This window comes from Protobothrops mucrosquamatus, unplaced genomic scaffold, assembly GCF_001527695.2.
Source record: "Protobothrops mucrosquamatus isolate PMUCROS unplaced genomic scaffold, P.Mucros_1.0 scaffold47, whole genome shotgun sequence".
Lineage (NCBI taxonomy): Eukaryota > Metazoa > Chordata > Lepidosauria > Squamata > Viperidae > Protobothrops > Protobothrops mucrosquamatus.
Window position 1 is genome coordinate 1105682 of NW_015386429.1, and position 17067 is coordinate 1122748.

Here is a 17067-nt window from a genome sequence, read left to right on the forward strand (position 1 = left end):
ATATATCTTCAAAAGGTAAGTGTGATGAATCTTGATTGTGAGGAAGGTGGGTGGGACGGAGTCTCAAGTGGATGTGGGGATCCCAAGGGGCAGGAAGCGAAGCATGGGGTATCTCATGGGGTGGGGGGATTTGGGGAGGCAGGAGGCAGGGGGGAGCTTGCATCTGCACTGGGATCTCCAAGGATCTCCTTATCTGGGACACACCATGGTTCACTTAGAAACCCTACATGTTTGTTTAATGATTGCATTCAGGAGAGCAGGGACAGGGAATCAATCATTAAGGAAAATAGTTCATTTAATGGGCTGGCTCCATTAAGTGATAACTTGAAGACTACCTGAACTTTCTTATGACAAGACAAATAGAGCATCTCATAAATAGCTCCATATTTTCCTGAGAAAATCTTTTCAATGTAGTACATTTATATAAAGATATAACTGATGAAAATTACATTTCATTTCCAAGTTTCATCAGGAAATTAAATGTTACTAGATAAATTCCAGTTTGCTGACTATAATCTAAATAACATAGATGTAGCATTCTCCTTGTCTGGACAAAGCAATAATTTAAAAACTCTAAGTGACTGGCATTCATTCTCATTTTATAAGACTGGGGAAAGTATTCAGGCAAAAAAATGAAAAAGGATCAAGAATAAGAGAACATTGAAGCAGAGGGCCAAGATGAACCCTCTGCTGTCATCTTCTTGGTAATGAACCTTGAATATATGCTGAAACCCAAGATCTTACTTCTTGAAGTAACAAAGACTTTAGTTAAGCTGGCTTGATTGATGTAATTTGGACATTTTTCTTTGTGATTCTGCAATTCCTTGCTTTCCTGTGTTTCCCCAGTAAATTCCTTTCTTATATCTAATGGTACATTGTCTATGGAGTTTCTCAGTCATCCAGGTCATGGTTATCCCCAAAGGTGCTTTTTCAAGAGGAAACTTAACTTTCTTGTTTTTCTTTGAAGATGTTTTGCTTCTCATCCAAGAAGCTTCTTCAGCTCTGATTGGATAGTGGGGAATGCAAGGATTTATATTCCTTGCAGACAGCTGGTCATTTGTATTCAAAATGACTCTCTAAAAGAATGCAAATGACCAACTATTGGCAAGGAGTATACATTTTTCCATTCCCTACCCCATCAGTCAGAGCTGAAGAAGCTTTTGGATGAGAAGCAAAATGTCTTCAGAGAAAAACAAGGAAGTCCAGTTGCATCTTGGAAAAGCACCTTTGGGATAACAGTACATTCATTTTATAAAGAATTTTTAAATTAAATACTGAATTTATACGTTACCTTTCATGTTTCAGGATCGGCACAATGTTTGCTTAACTTTGTATTTTTAGCTTTGGGCATATTCCAAACACTCCTCTTTTAAGATTTAGTTTTTAGATTTTTTAGATTTTTCCCTTCAGTAATTTTTAAAATTTCAACAGCCTGACAACATGCATCTACATTTTTTCATCCCATGAAATTTTGTAGACTGCAGGAATCAATCTTATGGCATTTTATTTTATTTTTGTAGGGTTAGAACACTGCTCTCATCAAAGTTTTCTTTTACTATGGTTTCTTACAGATTTTTGCCACATAAATTTAGATATCATTGCTTCATAATCAGATAAGATATTGTATTTGTCACTGCAAAATACAATGATTGATGCCAGAAATACTTAATTCTAACATCACATATACTGTATATATACCAGTGGTGGCGAACCTTTTAGAGACCGAGTGCCCAAACTGCAAGTCGAAACCCACTTATGCATCGCCGGGTGCCAGGGGCGTGACCACTGAGTGGGCGTGTCTATAGTAGTCATGGCAACATGGGTGGGCATGGCCAGGGTGGACGTGGTACATGTGCAGCTTTGTGGAGAGCTGCGCATGCGCGGAGAGGAGGAGGGAGCAGCTCGGCCCAGCAAAGGCTCGCGTGCCACCAGAGATGGCTCCGCGTGCCGCCTGTGGCATGTGTGCCATAGGTCTGCCACCATGGGCTTATACAATCCAGCATATAATGTTCAGACCATGTAAGATAGTACATGGTAAACAGCAAGAAGTATTACAAAATTAGGAAAGGTACTTAATTCTCAATTAAAATGATCTACACTAAAATAATATACCAGGTTTAAAGGCCAGGTTTCAATAATTAAAAAAATTATAATTAGCAAAAAAGATATCCAGCAGATATTTACCAATGTAATGGCTGCATCATCTTCAGGACCAGCATATCGAAATAAAATCCGATGTCTTTCCATATCTGCAAAATATTCTTTTGCTTCTTTAGCAGTGCTAGTGCCTAAACCTAATTCAATTGGAAAAAAAGCTTGACATTTCAATCTAAAGTTTTTTCTCAATGTATTACTGAATAATTTAATAATCACTCAAGAACATCCAAAAAGTACAGCCAAAACAGTTTAATATTAACCCAATAGTGATTATATAAAAATTTAAAAATGTTAATCCAATTAGTATTGCAAATGACAGATTAATTAAATTTCAATTTTAATTAATTCATTTTAAAGTGCATTTTGGATTAAAAATATTTTTGAAAAAGGAAAAAAGGAGCTCAGTACAAACCTTTGTAGTATTTTATTTTCCACGTTTTATGATTCTCCATATGTTTTTTCCATTCATCAAATTCAGGAATACTATAGAAGGAAAGTTCCTGCTTATTTTTACTTGCCTTAAAATAAAGAGAATTTATTAGATTTTTATTAATAATTTTTTCCTGTGTTTTATAAAAAATTACATGATACTTGTTATGGTTATTTCAAGTATGATTTGGGCCAGCATAATGCCACTTGATTTATAATAGGTTAATCCAAATACAGCTCAATATATTTTACAGGTACACATGCTTGGGCATATATGCCATGTCATTAGAATGAATAATATATTTATTGCAAGCTTTTCAAGGACTGGATATTGAATAATTAAATTAGGATACTTGAAAAGGTGGAAATAGTGTCAAATAAAACTTTCCATGACTTTCTGACAGATTATTTCATATAATAAATGCTAGCATTACACTAAGAAATAAAAGTAACAAGTTTGTATTAAGTTTAGCAGAGCTTTATTTCTGTGCAATAAAGAATTATGCCCATGTTATACAATCAAAGCTACAAACATAAATGCTAAATATTTTATATTCAGCTTTTGCTGAAGAAAAAAAAATATTTTCTTGTCTAGAATCATTCTTATATATAAAGAAATATGCTTGAATATTGAAAGAAGTATATTCATATTTCATTTCAAATATTAAATGACATAAATTTTACCTCAAGATTTATTAATTATACCATGTACACTGACTATATTAATTACCTTTACAATTGGAGTAATGAATTCTTCAAGGAAACCATGTTTCAGAAGTGAAGGCCAATTGTGATGAATAAAATTGATTAGCAAACCCTTTATATGTGATCCATCTTGATCCTGGATAAAAAAGGAAAGATGGCTAAATATGGATGAATCCTGAATAAAAAGAAAATATGACTCTACCACAAGGGATAACTTTTACAAATGATTCTATTTTTACTATTTAAATAATTCAATTAAGATTTATATATCTATAAGTGCTTTGAAAGCTACTTAGGCTATATTCAAATAAATATGCTTATATAGTATTCTATTACTTCTATATCTATCTTTCTGAGGGAGATGGGAGGTTAAGAAATATAAATAAATATTTCTTCTGCAAGTCATGTAGAATTGAATGAATGTTACAGTTTTAATAGCAATTATCAACTTATATACTGCTTCATAATGCTTTACAACTCTCTTTAAGCCGTTTACAGAGTCAGCATAATGTCCCCAACAATTTGGGTCCTAATTTTATGACCTTGGAAGTATGGAAGGCTGAGTCAACCTTGAGCCAGTCAGGATCGAACTGCCGGCAGTTGGAAAAGTTAGCCGGCAATACTGCTTTCTAATCACTGGGCCACCATGGCTCTTTAAATACAACTTTTTCTTTATATAGATCCAGGATTCAAGCAACATATATAAAATTCTTTTTAAAAAATAAAATATATAATATGAATGCTAAAATACAGTGTATAACTGAAAATATATCAGAAAAAATAATAGCGGAAAACTATAAATACATAAGATATTAAAAATCTTGAAAAATTGAAGAAGCTTCTTAAAAATGACTGGAAATCTTTTCTACCCAGAATCAATCACTTCAAAAAATAAAGTCAATGGAAACTTGTTTATGATATTTATTTTAATAAATAAAAATACTATCAATGTCACCAATTAGTATAAAGTACACAGGTTGTCAAAAAATATGTCAGCAAATTAAATAAAGTCTGAAGGATAATACGGAAAATTAATGTAAATGACAAGTAATAGAAAGACTATAGGAAAGAAAGGATTGCATGATGGATATTTAATTTTAGAATTTCAACTGACCTGATCAGTCATAATCATAATTTTGCCATATCTTAATGTTTTCAGAGACTCTGGATCTTCATAACTTTTCTTATATTGTAGTCCAACTATTTTTATAATGTTATTAATTTCTGCATTTTCCATAATCTGTGTAGAAATGTAACATTAAAACAAGCTATATTAGTAAATACTTGCACATACAGTATATTAGCTATGCGCTCAACAACTCTTTAAATGACATGTTTTACCTGTTTATGAGATGCCTCACGAACATTAAGAATTTTTCCCCTGAGTGGAAAAACCCCATATCTATCTCTTCCAATAACACCTAAACCAGAGACAGCTAAAGATTTGGCAGAATCTCCCTCAGTTAAAATTAATGTACAATCCAAAGAATGCTTGCCACCTATAACATAATGAAAAAAAAAATCAAAAAAATCAAAGTAAGGGGATTGAAGTAATCTTTAATTCAAACTAAATTCTTAAAACAGAGAATAGCACATTTTCAGAAAAAAAAACATTTAATTAAAAAATACAGATACTTGACATAAATTTATTTTTTAAATAGCATGGCTCTTTAACCATGGTATAACTATGTTCAGTATTAATCCACTTATGCCGAAAAAAACTTATTTCAACAAACATATACAACTTAGCAAGAATATTTACCTGAAGTATGTTTGTAGTCATTAATTAATGATTTTGGATGCATTTATATTATTATAAAAAGTATTCCAAGTGATTGTTAGCTCTTACCAGCATCATTAGCATCATCAAGTTTTGGAATGCCTTTAATTTTACTATGTTTCACTGATGAACATTTTTTGTTCAGCTGTGTCTGTGCCTTGAATTTCACCCAGTTCAGTATACTTTCTACAATGCCACAGTTAGAAGCCTATAAAAATTGAATTCAGTCATGTTTAAAAATACCAGAAAAAGATTTACATTAAAAATAAATGTATCAAAGAACTAAAATCCATTTTTTCTTAGAAGATATTGCAGTAATATGTCAGAATTTATTCTTTACGCAGCTTGATATTTCCTTATTTTTATTCTTATAATTAACAAAAAGCAATAGCCATAGCACTTATATACCACTCCACAGTACTTTACAGCATTCTCTGAGTGATTTAGAAATGTCAACATATTGCCCCCAATGATCTGGGTCCTTATTTCACCGACCTCTGAAGGATGGAAGGTTCATCAACCTTGAGTCTGTCAGGATCAAACTTCTGATTGTGGGCAGAGTTAACCTGCAATACTACATTTTAACCATTATGCCACAAGGCTCTTTCACATAGCACTTGAAGAGCCACAATGTTTATGAACTGAACTGCGTGTTATATTCCCAAAACTAGAAAACATTTTACAAGACAGTTAACAAGCATCAGTACTTATTAATTAAAAAGGAAATGCATTTCAAATATTAGAGCATTATTCTTTTTATTACTTTTCATTTAGTCATATTAAGAATAGTTTCTGAAATGTAAACCACATCAGGGATTTTACTTTCTTTAAAGAAGTTGGTCAATGATTCTTCAAATGACTATGTTATGAAATAAATATGCAATACTTACTGCTTTGAAAAACTTTTCTGATAATTGACATTTGGACCCAAAACCTTTAGGCTGGAGTGTCATGTTCTCTTTCGTTTGAGAATCGAAAGAAGGGTTTTCAATAAGACAATTAATAAAAACCCATATATGGTTCTTTACCTGTTCAAATATATATATACACATATATATAAAAATATACACAAACAAGTGAAAATCAGAAAACAAAGATACAGAAATAATGAAACAATCTTTTTTGTGAGATTTTAAAATATGAGCATCAACTTACCTGGAATGGTTTTACTGAAACACCAGCTTTGTTTTTTTTTTTTACCACCTCTATCAATTTTCCAACAATTTGATCTACCACATAATCAACATGCCTACCTCCCTTAAGATAAAAAAATAAAAGAAGTTAGCAACAATAACAAAAAAAATGTGTTTAGAACTTTGTATTCTAATAATGAGAACATTTTCACAGAAGAAACAAAGAGATATTAAATAATCAAAAGAATGCCACATATCCTGAACACATCAGGGATGTTACTATTCTCATATTGAAGTATTTTAACCATAAAATGTATATGCAGTACAAACATATGTGAATATATTTTCATATTTAAAAGTCCATAAACTGTACAGTAGAGCTTTACAACTACATTGAGGTAACAAATGTTGGGAATATTTACTGTGCTATAGTACAATATGGTTAAAAATCCAGTTTTTATGGCCATATTTTATGAAGTGATTTGTTGTTACATTCTTCCCAAGATCAACTAGCTGATTTCATGCCTAAAGTGACTTAAAATTCATAGTCCCAACCACCATACCAAGCTGTTTCTCAAGGATTGCAATAATGCCAAAATAATCTATTTTTGCAATCTTAACTGCCTATCACTAATGAGATTAAAAGATGAAAAGTGAGTAACAATTATACTGAAAATAAAATATCTGATGTGCTGACCAGAATCTTTGAATTGGATGACTCATAATACTAAGAAACCAATTTTTTAAGACAAACTAAGCAGCCTAAATGCAGAGTTTTAGAAAGAGTTAAATGATTTGCTATATACTAACATACAGGTAGTCCTCAAGTTAAGAGTGTAATGGAGCCTGCCCATTCCACTCGTAACTCGAAAACTCATGGGAGTGAATCTCGTACCTCGAACAAGATCACTCCCTTGCTCAATAAGATGCATGTGACTTGTTAAGTGCATGAGATATATCAGGGTGGGGAAGGCCATGGAGGGCCTAGTGATTGACCAGGCCCCCAAGGCCTCCCCAATCCACTAAGATACCCCTACCTTCCTGCCATGCCGAATTCACCTTAAAAAGATCCATCTCCTCTCTGCTGCGGTTCCTGCTGCTGCCCGGATCTGAGGCCACAAGACACATCGGCGACCCTCTGGATGGTGGAACCAGCTGCCAGAGGCCTTTTCCATGCTACTGCTGTCCGGATCTAAGGGACGGATCTCAGGCTGGGGGATGCTTCCGCAGTCCTTCGGAAAGTGGATCCGGCTGCTGGAGGCCTTTTCCATGATGCTACTGCCTGGATCTGAGGCCAGGGGATGCTTCCACGGCCCTCTAGAGGCCCATTTCTGGGCAGCAGTGGCCTGGAAAAGGCCTCCGACACCCAGATCAGGCCTTCAGAGGGCCATGGAAGCATAAGATCTGGGCAGCAGCAACATGGAAAAGGCCTCCGGAGGACTGCAGAAGTGTCTCCTAGCCTCAGATCTGGGCGACAGCAGCCTGGAAAAGGCCAGCAGCCAGATCTACCATCCGAAGGACCACGGAAGCATCTCCTGGCCTCAGATCCAGGCGACACCGGCCTGGAAAAGGCTTCTGATGCCCGGATCCACCTTCCAGAGAGCCACAGAATGTCCCCTGGCCTCAGATCTGGGTGGCACTGGCCTGGAAAAAGCCTCTGATGCCCGGATCCACCTTCAAAGGGCCACGGAAATGTCCCGTGGCCTCAGATAAAGGCAGCAGAGGCCTGGAAAAGGCCTCCGGTGGCCAGATCCAGCCTTCGCAGGCATGTGGAAGCATCCTCCGGCTTCAGTTCTGTTCTCTGTTGCAGAGAACCGAGGCCTAAAGTACCATGAGATCACGCGAGATCAGTAGTGTGAGATCTCACGACACTGATCTCACGTGTTACTTTAGGCCTCCATTCTCTGCGAATGCACTGAAGGCCTGGAGCAGCCAAAAAAGTGAAGTATCTCGATCTTCACAGGGTGAATATTGAAGGCCTGGTGCCTAGGGAGACACGGGGAGGGAAAGGCAGATAATAACTAGGGTGAATACCACTGTGGTTGCTCATAAAAGTGAATGGCCATGTGGTGTGGCAACATTTGTAATTTCGTGACTTGCTCATAAGCACTAGAGGATGCTCATCATGTAACTTTGAATGAGCATTAAGTGAACGCTTGTAACTCGGGGATTACCTATATTATAGTTCTAAGGCTGTAAGAGATGTTGATATTGACATCAATGTTTTACAAATCATATACAGTAACTATTATATTTGTTTATATGAAACTAATAACCTGTTTGACATTACTTTCACAACTTTTTAAAAATATTTGCATTACTTTTTGAGGCTTATGTATGATCATTACCAAAATTAGCTCAATGATTTTCTGTCATTCGATTTTATGTTGTGTATATAATACAATTTATAAAGTTAAAAATCAAAAGTATGTTAATTCCAAATCAAAGATTGTGCTGTGTATTATTTTAATCACTCTTAAGTAGGTAAAATAACTCACCTTTGTGGTAGCAATACTGTTCACAAAACTAATTTGCTGAAATCCCTTTTCACTTAAAGTAAGACAGACATCCCAGCGTTCATTAGCAAGTTCATGAATAACTTTTAGAGCAAGTCCAGTTTCATCCAACTTATCCTTTACATAAAGATCAACGTAACTACGAAAGCCATTCACCTAGAATTTAACAAGAATAATCATTTTCTACTTTGAACATATAGAATTTCATTATATAAATATTTTTACTAAAGTTCTTACAGGTAGTTTCTTTCCATTAAGCATAACTTTGACTCCTTTGCATGCTCCTGCCAAATCATAAGCTCTTCTTGTCATAAGAGCTATTATATCTTTGTCAAGCTTTTCCATCTTAAACTTAGAAAGATCTGGTTGGAATGTCACACATGTATAGTCATCTCCTTCAAAATGTTTAATCTTAGGATCTGAAGTCTTCAGCATATTATTCATCCAGGTCTTCATTTTAAAAAAAGATAAAAAAACAAACATATGCATTAGTAGAAAATTTCTGACAAAAACACAGCAGTAAAGAAATATTTTTTTCATTCAATCATTCTGAATTAGATTTTTTTTCAGTTCCCATATAAACTAAAACTTGAAGGATGTATTAAATAATATCACATTTTACTTATTTTATATTTCTTTTGAAAAACATAATTCATGTGTTCACAATATGATATATAATCATTAATGCATTGAATATAATGTGATTATTTCCCACACTAGATTATTTTATGATATATTGACTGGATACTGAATAAAGTGGAAAAAATAAATCAGGGTTCTGAACAATAATATTTTTGTAGGTTCTCTATTAAGATTAAAACTACCTCTACGTGCATTTGAATAAATTCTATTGTTCAAAGTTTTAGTCAGAGAAATCCCATGTGAACTTATCTCTGAATATCTTGTCCTACCATCTTTTTAAAAACTGTTTTAACCACATAAGATATGTTAAGAAAGCAAAGGGAAATAATCATACCTGCTTAAAACTATGTTTGTATTCTTTGCAAGCAGTCTCAACTGTAAACTTGGTACTGAATATATTACAAAGTTTTGCACCATAGCCATTGCGACCACCTGAAAAGGTAGGGAACATGAATACCTCTCAAAATGTTTTTGTTTTTACTGTCTCTCCCCCCTTGATACATGCCATGCATATGCAAATGGTATACAGGTAGTCCTCGATTTACAACAGTTCATTTAATGCAGTGGTTCTCAACCTTCCTAATGCCGCGACCCTTTAATACAGTTCCTCATGTTGTGGTGACCCCCAACCATAACATTATTTTCGTTGCTACTTCATAACTGTAATTTTGCTACTGTTATGAATCGTAATGTAAATATCTGATATGCAGGATGTATTTTCATTGTTACGAATTGAACATAATTAAGGCATAGTGATTAATCACAAAAACCATATAGCAATGCTCGCTGGAGAAGCTTACTCTTCGTTGCTCAAAAATGTTGAGAGGGAGGGAAGGGGAAGGAAGGAAGGAAGGAAGATTGAAGAGGAAAGCAAGGAGATGGAGAAGGAAGGAGATTGAAGGGGGAAGGAAGGAGAGAGAGATTGAAGGGGAAGGGATGGAGATCGAGATGGAAGGAAGATTGAAGGGGAAAGGAAGGAGATGGAGAGGAAGGAGATTGAAGGGGGAAGGAAGGAGAAAGAGATTGAAGGGAAAGGGATGGAGAAGGAAGGAAGGAAGGAAGGAAGATTGAAGGAGAAAGGAAGGAGATGGAGAAGGAGATTGAAGGGGAAAGGAAGGAAGGAAGGAAGGAAGGAAGGAAGGAAGGAAGGAAGGAAGGAAGGAAGGAAGGAAGGAAGGAAGGAAGGAGAGAGAGATTGAGAGAGACCCCCATCCTCATCCCGGCACCTCTTGCCTTCTCCCAGCCGCCCCCCCAGGACCTGCCCGCCCCTTCAGCTTCCTGAGCGCCATCACAGTGGGGGGGTCACGGGAGTCCCTTTCCATGCCATGCAGCCCTTCATTGCCACGACCCTTCCCCGACTAGTCGCACGCGAGAAGGGCGCAGCCAGAGTGCCAGCTCCCGCTTGGAAAGCACCGCTTCTTCCCTCCAGGCCTGGCCGGCTGGCCTCCGACGCACATGCGGGCATCCCCACCTTGCCCTCTTCCCCACCTCCTGCCTGCTAGCCCCAGGGCCGCGCCGGGCGCCAGAGGGCCGAGGCGGCCTCTGACGGCGAGGAAGGTGGGCCAGGCGGCGTGGGGAAGCTCCGGCGTGGCGCGTGGCCAGGGGTGGAGCGTGGCCGGGCAACCAGGAGGCGTGGGGACCGGCTCGGCGCCGCAGCTCAGCTCAGCCAGCAGCGGTGGCAGCGGCGGAGCAGCCCAGTGGCAGCGCCAGCAACGGCCCAGACCTGGCTCGGCTCGGCTGCCCACACAGCTGAGCCGGCCCGGGGCGGCATCGGGGACGCACACAATGGCACTGCGGCGGCAGGAGCATGCGCTGTCAGAGGAGAGGGGCGCCCTGGAGGCGGAGGAGCCAGCGGAGGAGGAGGAGGGGGGGCGGTGGCCAGATAGAGTAGCAGTGTCTCGGTTCCTAAAACCATCGGAAATATGTGTTTTCCGATGGTCTTAGGCGACCCCTGTGAAAGCGTTGTTCGACCCCCAAAAGGGTCGCGACCCACAGGTTGAGAACCGCTGATTTAATGACCATTCAAAGTTACAACAGCACTGAAAAAAGTGATATGAGAGTTTTTCATATTTACGACCATTGCAGCATTCCCATGGTCATGTCATCAAAATTCAGATGCTTGGCAACTGACTCATATTTATGACAATTGCAATGTCCTGGGGATCATGTGATCACTTCTTGTCACCTTCTGACAAGCAAAGTCAATGGGGAAGCCAGTTTTACTTAACAACCATGGTACTGACTTAACAACTGTAGTGATTAACAACTGTAGCAAGAAAGGTCATATAATGGAGCAAAATTCTTTAACAACTGTCTTGTTAGCAACAAATTTTGGGCTTAATTGTGATCATAAGTTGAGAGCTATCTCTATTGTGTTCTAAAATACAACTACTATAGCACTTGATTTAGAATTTTGCAGCAGGAATGTGAAGTTAAATCTTCCACTTAGTTCCTCTTACAAAGCTCTTAACTTCCACCAATTAAAACATCAAATGCCATGAAATTGTTATTACTACTTTAAAATTATCATTTAGGTAATGCTGAACAAAGTATATTTACCTGTAACTTTTTTTTCATCATCATCATAATTACTGGATGTTAACAGCTGTCCAAAAATTAAGGCAGGGACATACATCTTTTCCACTTTATGTTCCACAACAGGAATACCTTTTCCATTATTCCAAATACTTATAATATTTGACTCGCTGGAAGTGAAAACAGTAAATATTTTAACCACAGAAAAGTACAATTGCCTTTATCATTTTCAACAATGTAACCCAAATGCTACAGTGCATATTTAACAGTTTACAAATTCACAAGTTACCTAATTATCAGTAAGTCACTGCCAGTATCTTACATTGTGGTAGAGCAATTAAGATAACATACAAGACAAACATAACAAACAATGATATCACTGGTAGAACACCAGGCAGTGCTTATCTTTTCTTCAATGCTGAGAGAAGTGGTGGCTGCATTTTCAATCTTCAAATTAGAATCTTGCCTATATTTTAGACTATACTTTACTTAAAGCAATATTAAAGTTGCAAGCCTTTCCAATTCTCACCACATGTGTTCTACAACTACACACAATCTTCTTCAATGCAGTGAGATTCACAACAGACAGATGAACATGATAACTTCTCCTTGTAGACAGAATATTTGAAAACTGAAAAATTAAAACATCTTTAACATGTACTAATGCTCAAAAAAATATTCAAATATTTTACAGATGCAAATCTCTCTATTGTCTTGGGTATTAGGAAATAATTGTCATACAATTCAGCTTGTTTTGTATCATTATACTACACATTAATGTAGTGTGCAATGATTAAATCCTAATCTTGATCTAAGACATACAACTAATATTTTTTTTGGTGAGCTATCCAACAAATATTCATTCATGTCAGATCAATGGCATAAAGGACAAAAGGACTTTTTAGATTGCCAACTTGAAGCTACAAACATCACAATAATATTTATATAGAACAGCATTGCTTATAAGACTTATGCTAGAAAATATATGAATTTGAATCCAGAAGACTTAAGAGCATGAAATGAAAAAAGTGAAAAATGATATTGGGAACGAACATCTATAAAGTGTAACACATACCCTGCACAAAAAAATAGCATATTTGAACTCTATCCTTTACATTCAGAAATGTCACATGACAACTGTTACAATTTAAACAATCACATGAAAAATCTGTGTATCTTGAACAGATATTTAAATTAAATTTCTTCATTTTTATATATATTCAGTTCATATTATTTTATTTTGAAGTTAAATTCCTGTATCCATTTTAATATTTAATAGAAAGAAGCATTTTAACACTTCTATCCCCCAATTAACTCTAACAATAAGAACTACATTAAAAAAAAAAAAGATATTGACCTTCAGGAATCATAATTCTTTCTTAGACAACCCAAAACATATTTCTTTATTTTAAATACCTCTATACTGCTTATTAAGCTGTGCATATTCAATGGTATAACACTAGACAACCTTATGACTTATTGGATCATCCTTTGAAAGAAAAGTAGTACAGTTTGATGGGACCAAAATGAACATTAAATTTTAAAGTGACCATATTTTTTTAACCCCAATGCTGGAAAAATTCCATGATCATCTAAGAGTATATACCATAAATAGAAAAATAATTACAGTGGCAAATGAACATTAAAAATAAGTCAATGTTTACTTATCTAAACAGAAAAACAGAATGACTGTGGGTGGGCAAAAAAGCAGTGGGAGTGATGTTGCTTGTGGGAAGCTAGCAAGGAGTGTAGGAAATCATGATCATGTTACTGAGAGAAATGTGGGAACTGTAATAACTACAATTTTGCAAATAAAACTGATTTGAATATCATGGAAATTTCAATTCCACAGTAATGGGTACTGGATTTTTTAATACATATTTTAAATTAATGTATTTTAGGAAGCTTGATTCAAAAGTTGCTATAGTATAATACACTGTTTGAGCTAACCAGGGTACAAGCAAGAAAACAATGAGAGTTTTAGTAGTATATTATTTTCATAAATGAACAAACATCTTACTTACGGATCAATTGATATTTTGATACATGTCATATTCTTATCTCTTTGCTTATTGTCAGCTGCATTTACTAAAATAAATAAGCATTTATTAGCAGCAATAACTTCTATTAAACAATTTTAAAAAGTTACTAAGAAGATAAATGCTATACTTTTATAATTGGTAATTACAACAAATCTCAGCAATTGTGCAAGAGAAAATTACAGGCCAGAGAGTTCAATTGGATTTTCTTATAGAATGCTTTAGAATAGTATCATCACTTTATATTTTGTAATAAGTTTCTATTCTTTCTATATAAAAATGTACGCTAAAGGATACCTTGTATGTTGTGTTTATGCCAGTTTTCTAAGATGAAAATGTTAACAATCAAGTTTTGAAGTCATCTTGTGTTCAGATAAAATATTTTAATCTTACAGATTTCCTATACTTCTATCAAATAAGGTATTTCAACATCTATGTTTTCCCTTTATTATATAATCATATAGAAAAAAGTTGAATTTCTAAGCAAGATTCATTAAAAATAAAGAAACCTGCTAAAAAAATATAGTAATTCTCTTGATGAAACTTCAGGAAACATCCTGTGTTCTGCTTCTCACCCCTGGGGTTGCTGCAGGTCTTTTCCCTCTCCCACCAGGTCCCAAAGACCTTTCCCACTCCATCCTTGGTCACATAGGTCTTTTCCTCCTCCTCCTGGGTCCCTGTAAGTTTTTCTCTCCTTACTGGGTCCCCACAGACTTTTTACTTTGTGTTCTTTTAGGCTATTTCCTCCCCCACCAGGTCTTTGCAGGCTTTTCCCTCCCAACATGTCCATGCATTGTGGAAAGGCCTCTGGGGGGCCTAGGTGGGGGATTGGGGAGATAGGCAGAAGCAGTTGCAGTATCTCTGCAGTTGGTTGTAAGAATGAATGATCATTGGGGTTACAATGGCAATAAATTTGGGACTAAATTGTAATTAATTTTTGGGAGATCCACTATGACTTCAAATGGTCATTAAATGTTAAGAGACTGACTGTAAGGAATACCCTTGCAATCTCTTAATTTGCAATACTTAGGAAAATTCATTATGATTGATTTTCAGGATATTGTAATATAAGAATGTAAATTTGACAGTGATTCAGACTGATGTTCCTTGTTCCTCATTCAAATCAACCTGCTGAATATTTTTAAAAGCATATGCTAATATTTGACATGAAATTGTAATGAGGAAATATGAAAATGTAATACAAAGTTATGTTGTATTAGTAGCAGTCTTGATTAAATTAGTAAATTATCATTTATTGGTATAGCTTCCCACTACTCAGGATTTCATAAAAATGTTTTTTTTTAAATCTAGGTCATAGATAAATAACACGAATATGTTATATACATAATATGTATATAAATTAGGATTTTTTTTATTTACAAGACTAAATTACATGCTATAATCTTTTAAACGTAAATGTAAAATAAAAGTACTCACTACTAGATACTTCTATTATTTCATATAAAATTCTTGAACTACATTATAATAGCTAACTTTGGACTATTCCAGTTAACTGTATTAACTACAAATAAGGGACATTGTTCTTTATTTCCTTTCACTATTAACAATATATTAATGTTGTAATATGTTTTGCATAATATTCTTGGGGAATTGAATCCACATACATTGACTTCAGTACAATTTGAAATTTTACAGGTTAGAATTATTCCACTATTGCACAATAAAATTAAACTATATTTAAAGATATTAGAAAGGAATAAATCCAGTTAATTCTGAAGGGAAAGAAAAGAACACATGATACCTTTATGTCTTTTCATCTCTTTAACATGTTAACACATTTACTATTTATAACAATATATCCACAACATGCCAAAATATACCTGTATTCTTCTACCTCAAAATAATTTTCAAGTGCTGTTAATATATCATTGTTATAAACACTTACCAAGAATTTCATCAAATATTTTATATAAACCAGGAACAAACGTGACCTCTCTACAATTCATTCCTGTATCTTCATCGAACACCCACATCAACTGTAAATAAAAAGTTTGTCTTATGAATAAAAGATTTATAGGTGTGTACTATTATTTTAAGATATGCTTAAATTTTTAAAATTTAAAATTATATTTTAGAAATGTATTTAATTAATTGATTTATATTTCCACTCACTTGCCAAATGACTCTGAGCTACTAACAAATGTTAAAAAATAGGAGGGGGGAATCCAAATTACTAATTGTACTATCAAAATACAAGCAAGATTTGGTATATTCAATTATATTAACTTCTCAAATAAAGAGAAAATGAAAATTACCTGAGTTAAAGGTTCTACTGAACCAATGTATGTATCAGGACGGAGAAGAATATGCTCAAGTTGAGTCTTTTTTTGATAAACTCTCTCAACAGACATCTTTTTTGAATCATTTTTATTTGTTTGTTCAGGTTCTTCTTTTTTTGAAGCATTGTTTTGATTATCAAACAGTGTCTGAAATATATAAACAATAATATAAGTCCTAGTTTTGACTTACTCAAAAGCTTTGGAAAATGTGTTACTGGTATGACAATACCTTTAATCTGGGAATTAATCTACTCTGTTGCAATATATATAATTTTAAATTACCTTTTTCAGGCTATGGGCATCTTTGAAATCTGGAGGGGCATATTTTCTGTCTTCTGTCTTATACTATTGAAATGTAGCATGTTGAGTTTTATATGTTAATTAATGTTAAAATCTTTGTTTGGATCTTTTGCTGGTAATTAGATTGAAGAATGAGGAATTTATTTATTTGATTTGCCTATTATGGAATAAGTTTTGTTTCTTAGTTAAGATGAGGTGAACAGATTGTGAAATTGTTTACATATGCCATGATGAGAATGGGAAGTCAATTTCTTAGGGATGAGAGGAAGTTCTTTCTTTTTTCTTGCATTTTTTTCCTTTTCTTTTTTAGTATCTTTTTGTTTTTATATTTTAAACCTTTAATAAAATTATTAAACAAATATGTATTTAAAATTATTAAAATAGTAATTAGATTACAAAAATCCAAACATTACTAAATAATCGAACTGTCAGTCTAGAATGCCATTTAAACCAGTGGGACATTAGCCACCAGAGAGAAATATAGAGCCTAGAGTTAATTGTTCTTTCATGCTAGAATAACTCAGTAATTCA

At 34.9% G+C, this 17067-nt stretch overlaps 1 protein-coding gene across 1 annotated transcript in view; it reads right to left on the reverse strand.

The window, feature by feature from the left end:
- Nucleotides 1-16323, reverse strand: part of TOP2B (DNA topoisomerase II beta) — a 47126-nt gene extending 30803 nt beyond the window's left edge. Inside the window, exons 1-15 of the mRNA XM_015811705.1 lie at nt 16213-16323; nt 15843-15933; nt 13922-13985; nt 11922-12067; nt 9697-9794; nt 8958-9170; nt 8703-8876; nt 6227-6328; nt 5962-6099; nt 5141-5279; nt 4633-4790; nt 4406-4531; nt 3317-3427; nt 2570-2675; nt 2185-2294 (exon numbers count right to left, since the gene is read on the reverse strand). Coding sequence (XP_015667191.1) covers nt 2185-2294; nt 2570-2675; nt 3317-3427; nt 4406-4531; nt 4633-4790; nt 5141-5279; nt 5962-6099; nt 6227-6328; nt 8703-8876; nt 8958-9170; nt 9697-9794; nt 11922-12067; nt 13922-13985; nt 15843-15933; nt 16213-16308 — 1872 coding nt within the window. The 5' untranslated portion in view covers nt 16309-16323. The remainder of the gene's footprint in view (nt 1-2184; nt 2295-2569; nt 2676-3316; nt 3428-4405; nt 4532-4632; nt 4791-5140; nt 5280-5961; nt 6100-6226; nt 6329-8702; nt 8877-8957; nt 9171-9696; nt 9795-11921; nt 12068-13921; nt 13986-15842; nt 15934-16212) is intronic.
- Nucleotides 16324-17067: the final 744 nt, after the last annotated feature.